The following is an 18,049-nucleotide window of genomic DNA, read 5'->3' on the forward strand; positions in this document are numbered from 1 at the left end:
AATTTGATTACCTAATAGCTAGTGACACGTGCCAATTATCTAGGGATGGAGGGGAGAGATGCTAATGTGCAAGTGTTACTTCAATCATAAGACAAGTCTGACAAAGAATTTAATGGAACTAGAACAGCAAAATTGTTGAAAATTAGGACTTTACAAATATGGTAAAAAGTTAGCCAGATTTTATTAATAAAATAAATATTGAACATAGCACTAAAATGAACAGAGGCATTCTTGATATGATGTTCCTGCCATAAGGAAATGCATTGTGGGAAAAAATCCAAGGCAATTTTTATCTCAATAATACTCTAGATGTATAGTGTAATAAATACAGTGTAGTGTATCTGGCCCTTTGTCTTATAAAGAATTGGAGACGTTACCAAAAGTAAGTATCAAAGAAAATCAAATCTCATTTTACACTGCTTCAGTTTACTCTAGTTTTAAGGAAATTAGGTGTGTGAAACTGGGTCTGACAAACTTAAACTGATCTAGATGCAAGACAGAAAAGTACCTCAAAATATCTTATATCAAAATACTCTATTGGCTTCCCGTTATCAGAAGGTATTGTCCATGTAATTTCCTTGCGGTTATGAAACATGCTGGTATCTGCATCTAAACCACCACTAGAACTAATTTTTGGCACTTCTGGTACTGATTCATCACGTGTTTGCTGTGGAGATTCACTCTTCCATTCTCCTATACCAACATCATTTTTAGCTGCAAACCGAAAATTGTAAAGGGTGCGGGGTTTCAAGCCTTCCAGTATATAAGGTGAACCTACAAACAAAGCAAAAATAAAGTTAATACAAAATGACAGAAAATTATAACCATGTTCACAGTACCTTTGTAAAAAGAGGTCCCCCTCCTCCAAGAACAGTGCATATAAAAAATAAACTTGATAAAACAAAATTCAGTCACTGCTATTGATAACTATAACTAGACAGTATTCTTAAATATATTAGTTAAAAATTCATTATAGATAATAGACATTACCATTTTAAAAAAACTAATGCGAGTAACTTTTTTAATGCTTTTTTTTAAAACATTCACTGACTACCAACAGTACATGATACATTGCAGTGAACAGGCATCTTGTCTAAAAATGTTGTGCTCAAGTTATATGCAAGAAAGTTTAAGTGTGTACATCTTACCTTTTATTTTATAAATCATGCAAATTAATTCAAGAATATATTCCAACCAGGTGTGAACCAACATAAGCAGGGATTAAAGTAGTATTCACATCACAAAGAAGAATGCCACCCCTGTGTAACTAGGTAATACTAGGTGGTAAACTTGCCAAATGCAACGCTGCAAATTTTTCTTAGTAGTGGCTTGAAATTGTGAAACACATGTGGTTTCCAGAGCAGAGCTCGGGAATCCCATTTCTTCCATAATGCAGTATTTCATCTTTTGAGATTATGATGGTCATCATGGCAAGATCCAGTATTCCTTACATTTTGAGAGTACTGCTCTCCAAAAGCATTTTCAGGCCAGCTACTAGAGTCCACCAGAAGGCACCTGGATCAGCTAGTGGATAATCTCATTGTCACCTCTACTCAGGTAGCTGGAGAGTCCAAGTAGTATATGTAGGAATCACTGTTAAGGGTACATTATATCAATGTATTCTTGCTATGTGTACACCATATCCAAAAAAATTCTACTAAATGCATAGTCATGAATAGTCAAACTAACAGAACAAATTTATCTGCAAAAAAGATAAACCTCCAAAAAACTTTCATTCATTTCACAAACATGAATATCTCAGTTTCAATATCAATGATTCCCATTTCCACCTAAAATCTGCTAAGCCACACTTACTTCTAACAGTCAATTACACTGGTCAACATTTTTGCCTGCACTAATATATCAGCTGTTTGTTTTATGCATAGATTTCAGAAATAATTCTTAATTTCACATTAGTCACAATTTCTACATGACACAACACAAGTCTATTTCTCTAAAAGAAAGGTTGGTAGTTAACAAAAGGTTGAACATTAATTCTTTCCAACATTACTGCCATATATTACCTAGAAATTTTTGTATGTGCTCAGATTAGCACAATGCTGGGAAAGGTTAACATGTTCAACCTTGTCTGCCCGCCACCCACCATCTTTTTCAGTAACAGAAAGAGTTTTGTTATTTGTTGTTTGGTTTTCAGGAGCATTAGCAACTAAGGCCATATTGCTCCGGGATATGTGGTGGTCATTCCCTGACCTTTCCGCATCCTCCGTATTTGGTAGTGACGGGCTCGAACCCCAGTCTAATCAAGAAGCGTGTGCTACGCACTGCTGCTCCTTCCCACCTGGCTACGGAGGTGCCCAGAAAGAGTTGTAACTGTCTTTCTGACACGTATATAGAGTATCTCTTGAATATAGACTCTGTATACCTATCTGATTATTTGGATATGGATAATCAGAAAAAATTACAAGTATGCTTTTTGCTGTTCCTGTGGTGTGGCCAGAACCATGTCCTTTTTAATTTTTTTTTTTTTTTTAAATATCACACATACAGTAAAAGCCCTCATCTGGCATTAAGACCAGTAGTTGGTCAGTTCATTGAAAAAGTCAGTTAAAGTGGGGACTCAAAAAGGATACATACGTATACTTAAATTTTATTTAAGTATTTTCACTCACAACATGCAAGTGTACATTCATTTACATAACATCAGTAATTCATGTTTAGATGATGAAATTTATGCTTTGCAACACACACACACACACACACACACACACACTACTATTTTCATTATAATGAAAAAGTTGCATCTGGTGTGTTTGACTACTGCACAATAAATTTTTTGGTCCTGGATTTGATTCAGTCTTTTCATATTTAGAATGTTTCAGTGACTGTGTGCAATTTTTTCATCATCCATAATTTAAATTTCCTGCAAATGAATCCATTGCTATGTCTCCTTGCTGTAAATCTGATTACAGATACCTTAAATCAGTTAAGGTATGTTCTTCATTGTTACCTTCTTTGTAGTACAGGACTTTCATTAGCATTATCAACCTTGAAACAGTTTTCTCCACAACTTAGTAAATGAACTTAATATCCATCTAATGCTATAAACATAATCACTTCTTTGATGTTGAAGATTGATTTTTTTTTCTAAAACCAATATTTGTATACCTATGTCATCTCTTCAGACATTCTATAACCCAGTGATGGTTAAAAATATGGCCCTTATATCCTCTTGTAATGTCAATGAGTATTAATTATAAAGAGAATAGCTTGTGGAGGCTATTCTCCTAAGAAACTAGAAGAAATTACTAAATTTCCTCAAATTTCTTTATGTAAGTTAAATTCATATTTAACTTTTACGTGGTTAAATTCATCCATGCTGATATTTATAATTGGTAGTAATCTGGTAAAGATGAACAATTTATATTTTTAAAATCTCTAGGCTATTAGCTGATTTGCCAACAACAAAGAGCAGGATTGAATGTTATATTGTTGCAGATGTCTACCATGATTCTCTTGTATTTTGTATCTAGTGCTGCAAGATTCAGTTTTAACATTATTATAGGTAAATGGATTATAATTGAGGGATTTCATCCATATTGTACAGTTTTCTAATTTCTGTTGATGAATGACAAATCTTCTGTAAGTTTTTTGAGCAGAAGACTGATCAGCAGATAAATCTCCACTAATACTCAATACAGTCTATCCCCGACATATGCAAGAGGTACATTCCAGGGCTTCTTACGTAAGTTGAGTTTTAACTTTATCTGGGAACAGAGACAAAGCAGTACCACTGTCACTTATTCTCTTAGGCAGAACCAACCATGAGAATGGTCAAAATGAAATTCTGTAAAGAGCTTCACAGGGTTAAGTTACAAGAGATGCTGTCGCACCTTACGACACACACTACATGATGATAGTTTGGCACAGTCTTTGAAAAATGGTAGGACAACGTGAAGTTCAAATTCACCACAATAACCCAACACATAACAAATATTACATACAAAATGCAAACAAAAGCTCCCACTTTGCTCTCAAACAAAACTGAACTGATTCTATAAACCAGAAAAAAAGAAAGGAAGGAAAGGATGTAGAGAAGGGCTAGTATAATTCTCAGAAGAAATAGCAGATGGAACAGTCCACATGGCTTGAATGTTGTAGGGGTTTCTCTAAGTACTTTGACATAGTTCAAAACTCTCAAACACATCTTCGGAATTTTTAAAGCAGAAAATGAAATGTTAATTCTAGTTATTTACCTAGATTCTAGTTATTGCTGCAGGTCATTATCCAACATAATTTGTATGGGAATGAAAATAAACTTATCCTTATTGTTCCTTCATTCGACTTCACTCTTAAAAATTATACAGAAAGTATCTTTACAATTTTACCAAAATATTTTATAAAAAAAATATATATAATAAATATATATATTTTTAAAATTTAGTAAAAAAATGTATGTAATAATGCAAAAATATGCAACCGGATTTGCGTAAAATTTCTTACGCAGGTCTGAAGGAGTTACATAAGAACGATTTTACGAACGTCCGAAGTTAACTCAGGCTTACATAAGTCAGGGACTAACTGTACTTAAATAATATAAATACTCAAGGCATAATATATTATGAGTTTAAAATACACCACATTGAACTCATTATGAAAAACTAAATAAATAGCATAAAGGCTATCGATTTGATCGTATCTCATATTATGACTACTTTCACGAGTTACCATGTATTGCACTACCTTAAACTAGTTACACTTCACTAATAGAGAAGATATTGTTACATATTCTCAGTGTGCACCACTACCCAGACAGCACTTTAAGGCTTATTGGTCTATCCTCTGTGGGTGGGCAGGTACCCTGGTGTTGCAATCATGTCAACCCAATTGTGAAGTTATACTCAATATGTAAACTCAATGTGTGAATACCATTATTTATTTTTTTTTTTTTTTAACGTTCAATCCATTATCACTTGCTATTAAACTTACTGCACAATCAATTTTTTGATACGAGATCATGGCCATTTTCTTTGGTGTTGCTGTTATTAGTCTGCTGATTGGAGTTCCATATTGTCTTTCTTTCATAAACCACAACAATAATGCAGTCTACTAGATCTAACACTGGTTTCTTTAAAAGAGACCAAGAACTTATCAGCCCTCACAAAACCAAGTGCAACTCCTAGATTTTTGCCCCAATCTGTTACAGTTCTCGTCTACACCTAATTCAATTTTTTTTAGAAATCTAAGTCTTTCTAGAGCATCCACCTTATTCATAGAAAACTCCTTTTTCACCCTTATTTCATTAATTTATGTAATATTTAATTTTTTATTATTTTTTTATATGAAAATCACAAACGAGAGGTATTAGAACCTATAGTACTTAGTACCATGCTCAGGTTGAAGATTGAGAAGACAAGAGAAGATATTTGTTGACATTAAAAAAAAAAAAAACTTCTGTAGGCTATAATTTTTAGGAAACACATATGAAGGAAGGTTGTTCCAGAAAATGGCAGTTGAATGAATAAATGAGGAAGATGAAAAGTTGGTTCTATGCGTTAAGTTGGACAGTAAATGGATGTTGTCTGGTGGCAGCACATGTTTGGACTGTTTTGAAAGAGAGTGGGAATTATAGAAGCCAATTCAGAAGAACAGTGCCCATGGAAGAACAGGCATGCAGCAGAAACAATACATTTATGAGAGAGCGAGTGGAGAGACTGTTAGAGATGAGTCAATTAGCCTAACTGCCCTCTTCTGAATGGAATCTAGAAGCCTGAGAGAGGTTTTGGGGGCACTGTCCCATATATGGGAACAATATTCCATGGTAGGGTGGATTTGTGATTTGTACAGAGTGAACAGCTGTTTGGAAGAAAAGTAACACAGAGAGCAAAAGAGAAAGCAAAAAGTTTTTTAGATGCAGAGGAAGCAATATTTGTAATGTGCTTGTGCCAAGAGAGATTAGAAGTCATGGTAATCCCCAAAAGAATCCCTTTTGCAAGATATAAGACAAGACAGTTTTAGAAGAATTGAAATCAACTAAGTTGTCTTTACCCCACTCGAGAATTACCTGGAGATCAGCATTTAAGGAATTGCTAAAGGATATTCGAGAAGTTGAAGCTGATTGAGCAGAGCAAGATTTCTCAAAATGGAAAGTGGAATGCAATGTGCTACCATCGACAAAACTATGGACAGGATTTTCAGTCCATGGAAGCTCATTAATACAAAAAAGGAAGAGTGGGTGAAAGAACTGAACCTTGGGGGACACCGGCATTAGTGGAGAAGTTAGAAGACAGAGCCATCTACCATCACCCTTAGTGAGTGATCAAAGAGAAAACTGGATAACCAATTACAAAAAATTGTTGGCAAACCATAAGATGGAAGCTTGTTTAGGAGACCTTTATGCCAAATATGATCAAAAGCCTTTGAGATGTCAAGAGCAACTGCTTGTGTTTCAAACTTTTCCATTGAATTTGTCCATAAATGGGTACATAAGCAAGAACATCACCAGTGGATTGATACTGATGGAATCCATACTGGCAATCGTGATCAGACAGAAGGTTTAAAAGGTAGTTTAAACCTTCTGTCTGATCACCACACAGATGTCCAAAACTGCATTTTTAACAGGACTCAGCACCTTGCCACACAGAAAAATTGGTAAGTTTCATGCTATTTAGATTTAATGATGAGTTTGTCTTCTTGTCTCACAAGGCTTAAAACAATGTTTTCCCTCATTTTTCTCTCTTAAGGTGCAGTCATACCTCAGAAATGCTGGCATTACAGTGTGGGACTGGCCCAGCAACAGTCCACATTTGAACCCTATCGAAAATTGCTGGTACATAATGTCGTCTAATATTGCTCAGAAGCCAACAAGTAAGATTCGGCTGCAGGAGAGCATTATAAGGGTGTGGTACCAAGAAATTGGGCAACCGTATATCCAGAAGTTTATTAATTCTATGCAAGATTGTTACAAGGCTGTAACTGTAGCTAGAGAAGGAACAACAAAATATTGAGGACTTATTTTGCTGATTTACATTACATAATACTATTATGTTAACTTGTGATTTCAGTTTGTACACTTAAATGCAATAAAATGTTTGGTTGCCATGATTGCCATTTGCATGATTTCTCATATTTCCATTAATTACACATTTTACCCTTTGGGGTGATATTTAGGGCAATTAGGTATATCAGGTAGCGTCTTTATTGGATTTCATTCACAGATATATATATATATATGTTGTTGTTTTGGTTTTTAGGAGCATTAGCAACTAAGGCCATATTGCTCCGTGAATATGCAGTGGTCATTTCCTGACCTTTCCACATCCTCTGTATTTGGTGGTGACCGACTTGAACTCTGGTCTAATCAAGAAGCGTGTGCTACGCACTGCTGCTCTTTCCCACCTGGCTACGGACGCGCCCTTATATATATATTATGTGAGATAAAAGTTAGACAAAAGTGATAAAAATACTGGCTGATGTTTTTATTTTTTAAATATCATATTTATTTTAATTATCAGATATATATATATCTAACAAATGCATTTCGAACATTTCTGCAATCCACAATGCAGCACAAAACACATTTGCAAAATTTACACGATGCAGTTTTTGTTCCCCAACACTTCCAACTTTTGCTGGATGCATTCTCTTGATTTTTCTTTCCATTATATGGATTAAAGGAACGGGATATATAATATTATACATTTGTATAGTATTTGGTATTATGTATCCTGCTGTTAAAGCCTATTAATGAGCTTAAACAGCAGATTTGAAGAAAATACTATAAAAATACAACTGCTTTTTGAAACTAAATGCAAAGATTACATAACTTTTCAGTGATTTTATATACGAAGAGAAAGGAAAGCTTACCTTTACTCCACTCATGGCTTAATCCCTTATTTTCATCTTCAGTATTCTCCCAGTAGTGAACAACATACGCACGAAGTGGCATACCACCATCATAATCAGGACCGTCAAATTCAAATGTTATAGTGGTTGCAGTAATCTTTGAAAATTTTACACCTGATGGCATACCTGGTATACCTAGTTTCATAAATACAAAAGGTTAACGAAGAGGTGTTAATAACCATCTCTCCTTATTCAAATTTAGATTTAAGCATTTTAAATAACTCAAACTTAAATTTTCTTTACCCAAGACAGTGGTGGAGTCAATCTACTTATGTATTTAACAAGAGAACCCAGGAAGGACACTGACGGAAAATTATACTTTGTCGTATACAGGAAATCCATAAAGGCATCTTAAAAGAATCATGATTTTGCTTTAAAAAGTTTCCACTTAGCTTTGATCAAATATTTTTGATCTAGGTTTACTTGAGTGGAAAGCATTTAGAAAACTTGAACAGGCTCCTAGTGAAAAGTGACTCACTAGATGCCTAGTGAAGTTTTCTACATATATTCCTTCGATATATACAGGTAGCTGTCTGTTTATGACAGTTTATTTTGTGACAATGCACAATGACTGTTTTGAAACCAGAAGGCCAAAAATATCCAAAAAACTCAATTTTCAAAAATTGTGTAACTATAAGTACTGGATATGGTGTAAAAAAACACCACAGTGAATCAGAGATGAGAACTGTCCCCATCTACCATTTAAGCCAATCAGGAATGAGGTAGCCAGAGAGGAGAGGATCAACTCAATTTGCTTGTTGGTATACTGTCAGGCCACTATTCTGCAGTGCCAGTTTGTGAGTTTTAATTAAAAATTGATTAAATTAATAAAATAAAGAGCTGCTGTGTCCAGTAAAAGAAGCGGAGTAGTAAAGCCAAGTGAATGTGAAAATGTTGATAAAAATTCACATAGATCTATCATGTTGGAAAAAAAGATGGAGATAATTCTTAGAATGGAATGGTCAGACACATCCTAATGTTTTTAGAAGTATGAAACTGCCTCCAACTGAGTACCATAATGAAAAATGCAGATGAAATAAAACAGTCAATGCAACATGGTATGATAGTAAGTGCAACACAAGAGTTATAGCAGAAATAAAACTTTTAGAAAGAAAAAAAAGGAGAAATTGTCATTGTGGGTGAACACAAAAAAAACAAAAAAAACCATTGACAAGCTGGTATCACTGATAAGACAGTCAATTTTTGAAGATCTTAAGAAACAAGAGGGTGGCGATGACTTTTTTTTGGTAGCAGGGGACGGTTCACACGATTTAAATCTCAAAGTAAGTGCTGCTGTGTGAAATTAAGTGGTGAGGTGGCAAGTGCAGATGGTGAGGCAGTTGCAACATTTCCTGCAAATGTTTCAAGCCATTATAGAGGAGGGTAATTATCCTCCTGATCTTATTTTTCATGTTGATGAAACCAGGCTTTATTGGAAGAAATTGCCATCACAAGGCTTAATTGCCCATGAAGAGAAAGTCTGCACCAGGTTTAAAGGCTGCAAAAAACAGCCTAACACTTCTGCTGGGCACAAATGTCTCCAGCACTTTAAAATTAAAACCAAATGTTGGTGTACCATTCAGAGACACCACATGTTCTCAATGGCCTAAACAAAGCCACGTTACCAGTCTACTGGAAATGGAACAGGAGGGCTATGGTGACAAGAAATCTTGAATTGGTACACAAACTATATTTTTGCCCTACTGCGCTCCATTTTTGTCAAGAGAACAAGTTACCAGCCAAGGCTCTTCTTCTCTTGGACAATGCCCCTTGGCCATCCTGCAAACCTTGCTGAAGTCAGAACATCTCCAGATGTTCTATGTTGTTTAGAAGTCACCAAACACCACTTCAGTTTTGCAACCAATTGAGCAGGGGGTAATAGCAACCTTTAAAGTCTATTACCTCCGGCAAACTTTCACGGAAATGGTGAGAGTTTTGGACAGGTCAGACAAAACTATCAAGGATTATTGGCACTCATTCAACATTTTGAAGGGCATTAATAACATCAATGCAGTTTGGGAGGAAGTGTCAGTGGACTGTTTGAATGGAGTGTGGCACAGACTTCTCACAATTTATGCAAGACTTCACAAGGTTAGAGCCAGTGTTGTAGACTGTACACAACAGTGCTGTACTACACTGTTGAAGATGTTAGCAGGCTGGCACAAGAGGTGGGATTGGGCAAGACTACAGCTGAAGATGTAACAGAGCTGTTGGATAGCCATGGACAAGAGCATTCCAATGAAGATGTGGAAGAATTAGCTAAAGAATTAAACCAACAAGAGAAGAAATAAAAAGATGAAGAGCCTCCTCTAAAATCTACAAAAGCAAGCAATTTACAGCACATCCTTTCAGCCATGGAAACCCTCACTGATGAGCTCTGAGATTAATCACGACTGGGCATAAAGTGCGGAAGTGAGGAGCATAATTGCACCCATTAGCCCTTATTCTAAGGTTCTCAAATAAAGAGGAAATCTGTCAACGCTACATGCTTTCTTCAAAAAAGGGATGATACAACTAGGGACTTCAGAGAAGTAAAATCTCTGCATTATGCCACTGTAGAGTCTTACAATGGCACTTACAAAAACTCTCGCTTCAAATGTATCAAAGTAAGGGTACAAATTAATTTTTATTTAATTAAATTTAGTTTGGTTATTTTATATTGTATTACATTCATAAAATCTGCTTTTACATTTCAGAGCTTTAAATATAATATTATATTACTTATACCAATTTTGAGAAGAGCTGGAACTCATTGACTTACTTACGTTATTTCATTTTTTTTTTTTTTTTGCAACAGTTCCTTCAGGAACAGAACCCCGTCGTAAACAGAGGGAGGGCTACCTGAATATTTCTTCTACACTACACACATTCAAGCTTTCTATAGAAATGATCAATTCCAGATTATACAGGGTGTCCCAGAAACGTGTAACCAATTTTAAATGTTTGTAACAAGTGTAATTTTAATGATAATGCACTAAATGTGAGAAAAACAGTTGAAGTTTTTACTGACATTCAACGTGTGCACCACTTGTCACACGAACAATATTTAATCGGTGATAAAGTTCATCCCATGTTTTTTCAAGGATATCACGCTTAATCATGGTAACTGCATTTGTAATCCTGCACTTTAAGTCTGCAACAGGGGTCTTGTAGACTGCCTTTGATGAATCCCCATAAGAAATCACAAGGGGATGAATCTGGTGGCCACACAAGGGGACCATCACACCCAATCCAACAGGAAAGAAACTTGTCATCAAGAGACCTCTTCACACTCAAACCCCAATGTGGCAGCACTCCATCCTTTTGGAAAAAAACCCCATTTGGCAGTTCATCCAATTGAGGACACACAAAGCTCAAGCATGTCCTGGTAATTATCCACTCTCACAGTTGCTTCTTGAAAGAAAAAAAAAAAGTCCAATAACACGATCAACCATGATGCCACACCACACATTCCCTCTGGGCTATCTCGCTGATACTCCTGTGTGCAGCGTGGGTTTTCAGTCTCCAAAATTCTGACATTTTGCTAATGCTAATTTTGCTTATTCACCTTTCCCAAAACATGAAATGTGCACTCGTCCGTGAAACAAATCCATGTCATTGCACATTCATCTTGTTCCATTTTCTCCAACATGTTTGTATTGCTCATTTAAAATTGTTTACACCTTTTTGTTTGTGTGACAAGTGGTGCACATGTTGAATGTCAGTAAAAACTTCAACTGGGTTTCTCACATTTAGCACAGGTTTTGTGTTTCTATAATTAAAATTATTTGTTACAAACATTTAAAATTGGTTACACCTTTTTGGGACCACCCTGTATTAATAACCTGGTACCTTCATAATACTTATTAGGGTAATTCTGAAAGGGAATACTGAATGAAGGTGTTTAATTTGAACGAATTTTACAGGAAATTAACAATAATATTAATCATCTACCAGGACAACTTAAATTTAAAAATATCTACTGAAGTGACAAGTTTTACATCTGATTTATGACTGTTTAGGCTTTGTTAAGCCTATTCTCTCATAATTATTGAGTGTTACAAAATGAAATTTAATGTAAGTGGTATCTCACATTCATTACTGAGCATGCAGGTTAGATTAGTCCAAGTTTTGCTTGCAAAAAAAACATGAAAGTAACACCCAAATGGAGATGTTAAAAACATGTCTAAAGCACAGAAGGGAGTTTTATTTTAAGAATATTAATTAAAAATATACATTTTCAATATAAAAAAATCTATTGTTCACAGATGTTTCCATAATAGATTTAAAATAAAAACTGCATCAAAAAAGTGAACATTTGAACTGTCTCAATTTTTAAGATTATAAACAGTTTTTCTTAGTATCCATATGGATTAAAAATAAATTTATAAACCCACTAGAGTGGGCAAAGAAAAATGTTTTAGCATATCTGTATACCTTCCTCAGAGATGAAAAAAAATTATTAAACTTAAATTCACAGGTATGCTACATTCTTACTAACAATAATCAGCAAAGCAAACATGAAATAAGAATTCTGGGTGGAAACTGTTGATAGGAACATATGGTGGTAGTGCAGAACAAACTTCTCCCATTGGGTGGATTTTATTCTAAATTGACTAGTCACAAACTGGTTAGCAGGAAGATAGTTATGGGTTGGCTAGATTGTTTCTGCTTAGTGTCCTAGCAGACCTTCTGGACCTGATAAAGTCGGATGGGCACTAATGGTCTGTTGGGAGGAGTACTTAGTAGAAAGCTAGTGGATAATAGTCTGCGGTGAACTGCTAGTTGGGAAGGAGCAAATGGAGTTACAAAAGGTTTTACGTGTGTGTGTGTGGGGGGGGGAGACTTCAGTTATGCATTTCATTCAAAATAGCTATTACATACAAATTATATTAGTCGGAGTACAAAAAACCTCCAAGCACCATTTAAAGCAAACAAACAACTCCAATGTTGTGTTTGCTCCTCTCAGAACTATCCATCTAGTTGATTTCTGAATTTTTCAAAGCTATGTCCCTCAAATACAGTTTTTGAGGCTGTCCCAGACATTCTCTCAAGTATGCCAAACTGGGCTTGCTATCTTGGAGTCTAAAACACTGATGGAACTGATATTAGAGTGACACTCAAGTCAAGTGGACCTAATTTTGGCAAAGTACAGTTGGTCTGTGACAGCCACATTGTCTACTTACAAGTTCATAATGATAGGACTATTAGTAATCCTGGGTATAGCCTACATGCACAAGTATATTATACCAAGATTAACAGGCAAAATAAGTAAAGTGGTGCAATACCACCACTTTGCTTATTGGAGGCTCCAGGTGTTTAGTCTCCAGAGCTCTGGCAACCTGCCCCCATCATCTCTTTCATCATGTAGTATGATGGGCATCTTTCAAGGCTATGATGGATATCATGGCAAGATTCAACTTCCTTACATTTCAAGAATACAGCTCTTAAATGATGTTCACAGGTTGGTTGCTAGATAGTCCACTGAAACAAACCTATTCGTAACTCCCTAAGAGGTTTCCAGATCAGCTAGATATATAATCGTGCTACCTCTACCCTGCAAGATAGTGAGAGTAAGTAATGTGCATGCAGGGGCACTGTCAAGGCCATGTTATGTCAAGGACCTGGATATATTCTTGCCATGTGTGTCATATCCAAAAAATTTCATTACTTCATACAGTATGTCCTCTCCACCTTTTCTTACTACTGAATGCATCATGAATTGTCAAACTAACAGAACAAACTTATCTGCAAAAAAGAACTAAACCTCCCAAACACTTCCTCATTCATTTCACAAATAATTCTACCAAATCCCAAGTAATTTTTCTGACAGAATCCAGTTATTGGTTGATTCAACCTCAGCATATCTCAGTTGTCCAAATTATTTGCTATACGATTCCTTTTGCTTTAAGTGTACTTCTGCATATGTCAGCTCTGATATTTTCTGTCAGCGACTTAGTAATTTGGAATATCTTCTTTTCAAATCTTCTTTTGCTAAAAATGTCTACCACATTTTGTCAAATTCATCTGTTGCCTCTCATTCTCCCAGCTACTAATCAATTGGAGCTCCGACTTCCTCTTTAAAACCACTTTCTCAATAGCGAGGTAATTTTCCTTGGTGATTCATGCTCAACTCCAGCTAGCTTCCACTTTTTAGTCGCACAGACCCAGATGGTCGAGATGCTGAGGCTTTTGAAATTATTAATGACCTTGCACGGATTGTTCATTTACTTACCAGAATACCAGACAACCACCACCACTTGATATTTTTCTCACAAAAAAAATCCTCCTAAGTAGCAGTTCTCTATGCACCTAATATCACAACTTGGTGATGGTCTCTTCTCCAATGGCCTTCTCTAGTGACCATTCTCAACATTGTGTTATTTGGCATTACAGGAATGCAAAATGAGATAATCTGATTACTTCAAATCTTTGATCTCAATGTTTGATCAGATAGTTTCTGTGAAATTATTCTTGTAGGGATTAAATCCTTTATTCTACACTCCACCTTAAAATCTTATCCTTTATTTAAACCTTGGTTTTCCACTAAATGTGCTAAGGTTTTTTTTTTTTTTTTTGTAGTTGTTGGCGCATCGGCTTCTGTGGCCATAATGCACCTCCCAAGGTTTTTGCAGTACTTTGATCCAAGCCCGAGGCGGGATTCGAACCCGCGACCTTTGGGTTGCCAGGCAGGCACTTTACCCACCCGGCTAGCCCGGTTGGCAATGTGCTAAGGCTGCACAAGATAATGTTGCATATTGCAATCGGCTTGTATTCAAACCTCCTTTTCTAGCAAGTTCATTTTCTGCTTACCAAAGCTTGAAACAAATGTAAAGCAGTTATTAATCAGTCCAAACTAGATTTCGAAGAGGCTAAGAGTAGAAAACTTGCTTGTTGTCCAAATGGTAGTTGAGCATTCTGGTCTCCTGAATTCGTTGTGGTCAATTTCTGTCCATCTCTATTCCCACCTCTGTCAAAACCAGATGGTTTTTATTGCCATTTGATGCAAAGATAAAGTTGACCCGCTAGCATCCTACTTTTCTTCTAACTTGTGCATAGATGATCTCGATAAACCACCTCCTACCATTCCCAGTACACTCCATTTAATGCCACCTGTGGTCTTCTGTCAAAAGAATTAACAAATCTTGATTCTAAGAAAGATCAAGGTCCTGATGGTATTTCTCCACTTGTTTTAAAAACCTGTGCTCCTGAAGTTACTCCTGTTCTGTGTCACTTTTTTCACTTTCTTATTTCAAAGGTGTTTTTCCTTCTGCTTGGAAATTGGCTCATATCCAGCCAGTTCCTAAAAAGGGTAACAAATCCCTTCCATCCAATTATCATCACAATGCAATTACTTCTACTGTTTCTAAGTAATGGAGAAATCAATTAACTGCCAACTCAAACTATCTAGAAACCTTCCATCCGATCAATTATCACCAATATGTATACAGTCAGTGTCGATCCACTGATGATGTTCTGGCTTATGTGATCCATCTATGAACAAATTCAATAGAAAAGTTTGGTGAAACATAAGCAGTTGCTCTTGACATCTCAAAGGCTTTCGACCATGTTTGGCATAAAGGTCTTCTAAATAAGCTTCCATCTTATGGTTTGCCCACTGTTTTTTGTAATTGGGTATCCAGTTATCTTTGACTGCTCACTGTAGTTGATGGTAGATGGTTCCATCTTCTAATTTCTCCACTAATGTTGGTGGCCCCAAGGTTCATTTCTTTTTCCCCACTCTTTTCCTCTTGTACATTAATGACCTTCTTCCATTGACCAGAAATACTATCTACAGTTTTGCAGATTATACCACATTGCATTCCACCCTCCAGTTTGAGAAACCTTGCCCTAAACAAACAGCTTCAACTTCTTGAATATCCACTATCAATTCCTTAAATGATGATCTACAGTGAGGAAGACAACTTAGTTGATTTCAATCTTTCTAAAAGCCAGTCCTGTCTCATATCTTGCAAAAAGGATTCTTCTGCTCCTATGCTTTAGCTTTGATGACACTGTTTTCTAGGAAAGATAATATATCTCTATTGGGGATTACCCTGACTTCTAATCTCTCTTGGCATAAGCACATTATAAATATTCCTTCCTCTGCATTTAAAAAACTGGGTTCTCTATTGCTTTTGACATTACTTTTCTTCCAAATAGCTGTTCACTATATACAAATTTGAAGTCTGCTCTACCATGGAATATTGTTCCCACATCTTGGTGCCTCAACTTCTCTCAGGCTTCTAGGCTCCATTTAAAAGAGGGCAGTTAAGTTAATTAATGACTCATTTCTAACAGTCTCTCCACTGTCTCAGACATTGTTTCTGCTGCACACCTTTTGTATACATGCTTCCATGGGATATTCTTCTGAACTGGCTTCTATAATTCCTACTTTCTCCCAAAGCAGTCTAAATACGTGCCATAACCAGTCAACACCCTTTTATTGTCCAACATCAAACTCACAGAATCAATTTTTCTTCTTCCTGATTTATTAATTCAACTTCTGTTTTCTGTAAAAACCTTCCTCATATTCATTTCCTGAAAATTACAATCAACAGAAATTCAAGTCTAATGTCAACAAGTATGTTCTTTCATCTTCTCAACCCGGTACTAAGTACTATAGGTTCTAATACCTCTCATGTTTGGGGTTTTCATATAAAAAAAAAAAAAAACTACACAAGGAGGAAATTTATTCCATTAACTTGAATAAAAAATAAATAAATAAATAAAAAAAAAAAAAACACAAAACAATCCTAATGTATAATATCCTTTTCCTTTAAATTCACTTTATGGCCCCTATATCCCAAGCATCATTTATAACCACAAATCTCACTATCCCTCCCCCCCAACCTTATATCCTAAATCAAATGCCCTCTAAGGTAGCTCATGAGCACCCCATTGCCAATCTCACCATACACAACATCCATTTTTTGGGCTTTCCAAAGCTTGCTTTTTTTTTTCTAATGACCTCAAATACCTGGAAACTCTCAACAACTGCCTTATAACATCAGATAATTGCTTAAGTTATCAATAGGGACACCATGATTCTTATCTGCCTTTGCACTAAAAGGAGAATCATGTCTATCTAGATTGTAAACCACACAAACCTCTATCCCCCCCAAACATATTTCTAAAGGATATTGCTATTTTAACACTAGTTCAATGTGAAGAGTAACCATTTACAACCCATCTTGCATATGATTCCAACCTTTCCCATAACACAGGAAGTTCTTATCTGAGACCAAGCCAAATGGGCAACACTGGAAGTTCAGGCTGATTTTTATACGAAACTTGATGCCCTCTTATCTTGCTTATTCTTCCTATATGTATTATACGTGTCATAGTGAAACTCATCAACTCCTATTTGAGGAAAACAAATTTCCATTGGCCCAATTAGCTGTCCCAACAAAGAATTCAAACTTGCTCACTGAGTTTTTAAACAAATTTATTTGTAATGTTAATTCCACTCTGAATTAAGTGGTCATTATACTATTAATGCACAGCAATTTAATCAGTATACTTGATTAAGGAATATTATCACATTTCAAATATAAGTGGTATTAAATTAACTTACGAGCTTCTTCCAAGATAATTGATGTTTCATTCCCACCAATGTTATTTTGGGCTTTACATGTGTAGTTTCCATATATTGTGTCTCTGTCATTCTGTTCTTCTTTAGGTTTTACCTGAAATTAATTTATTGCTTATTAATCAATTTCAATGATATCAGCTGTACCTTTAACATAATAAAGCATAACATTAATAAAAAATAAACAATTCTAGAGAATTATGAAACAGTACACTAATTCAGTGCACTGCAGGAACATATGGGCATCAAAATAGTTTTTTTTTTTTTTTTTTTTTTTACTTAGTACCGTGCTTGGGTTGGAGATTGAGAAGATATCTGTTGACATTAAAAAAAAACTTCTGTAGGCTATATTTTTAGGAAACACATATGAAGGAAGGTTGTTCCAGAAAATGGCAGTTGAATGAATAAATGAGAAAGATGAAAAGTTGGTTCTGTGAGTTTAAAGTTGAAATAAATGGATGTTGGCGGCATGTGTTCTGACTGTTTTGAAAGGGAGCGGGAATTACAGAAGCCAACTCAGAAGAACAGTGCCCCTGGAAGTATCTAGAAAAGACATGCAGCAGAAATAGTACATCTATGAGACAGCAACTCTGTTAGAGGAGTCATTAATTAACC

The 18,049-nt window shown here is 35.7% G+C and overlaps 1 protein-coding gene across 6 annotated transcripts in view; it reads right to left on the reverse strand.

Moving 5' to 3' along the window:
* Fas2 (neural cell adhesion molecule fasciclin 2) overlaps nt 1-18,049 on the reverse strand; it is a 290,468-nt gene that overhangs the window by 66,070 nt on the left and 206,349 nt on the right. For all 6 annotated transcript variants that reach the window (XM_090381692.1, XM_090381693.1, XM_090381691.1 and 3 more), the window contains exons 10-12: nt 17,420-17,531; nt 7,825-7,998; nt 509-774 (exon numbers count right to left, since the gene is read on the reverse strand). In XM_090381692.1, the coding sequence (XP_090237818.1) occupies nt 509-774; nt 7,825-7,998; nt 17,420-17,531 (552 nt within the window). The remainder of the gene's footprint in view (nt 1-508; nt 775-7,824; nt 7,999-17,419; nt 17,532-18,049) is intronic.

Source organism: Mastigoproctus giganteus, chromosome 9 (assembly GCF_048544385.1).
Source record: "Mastigoproctus giganteus isolate SK-2022 chromosome 9, ASM4854438v1, whole genome shotgun sequence".
In the NCBI taxonomy this organism is placed as follows: domain Eukaryota; kingdom Metazoa; phylum Arthropoda; class Arachnida; order Uropygi; family Thelyphonidae; genus Mastigoproctus; species Mastigoproctus giganteus.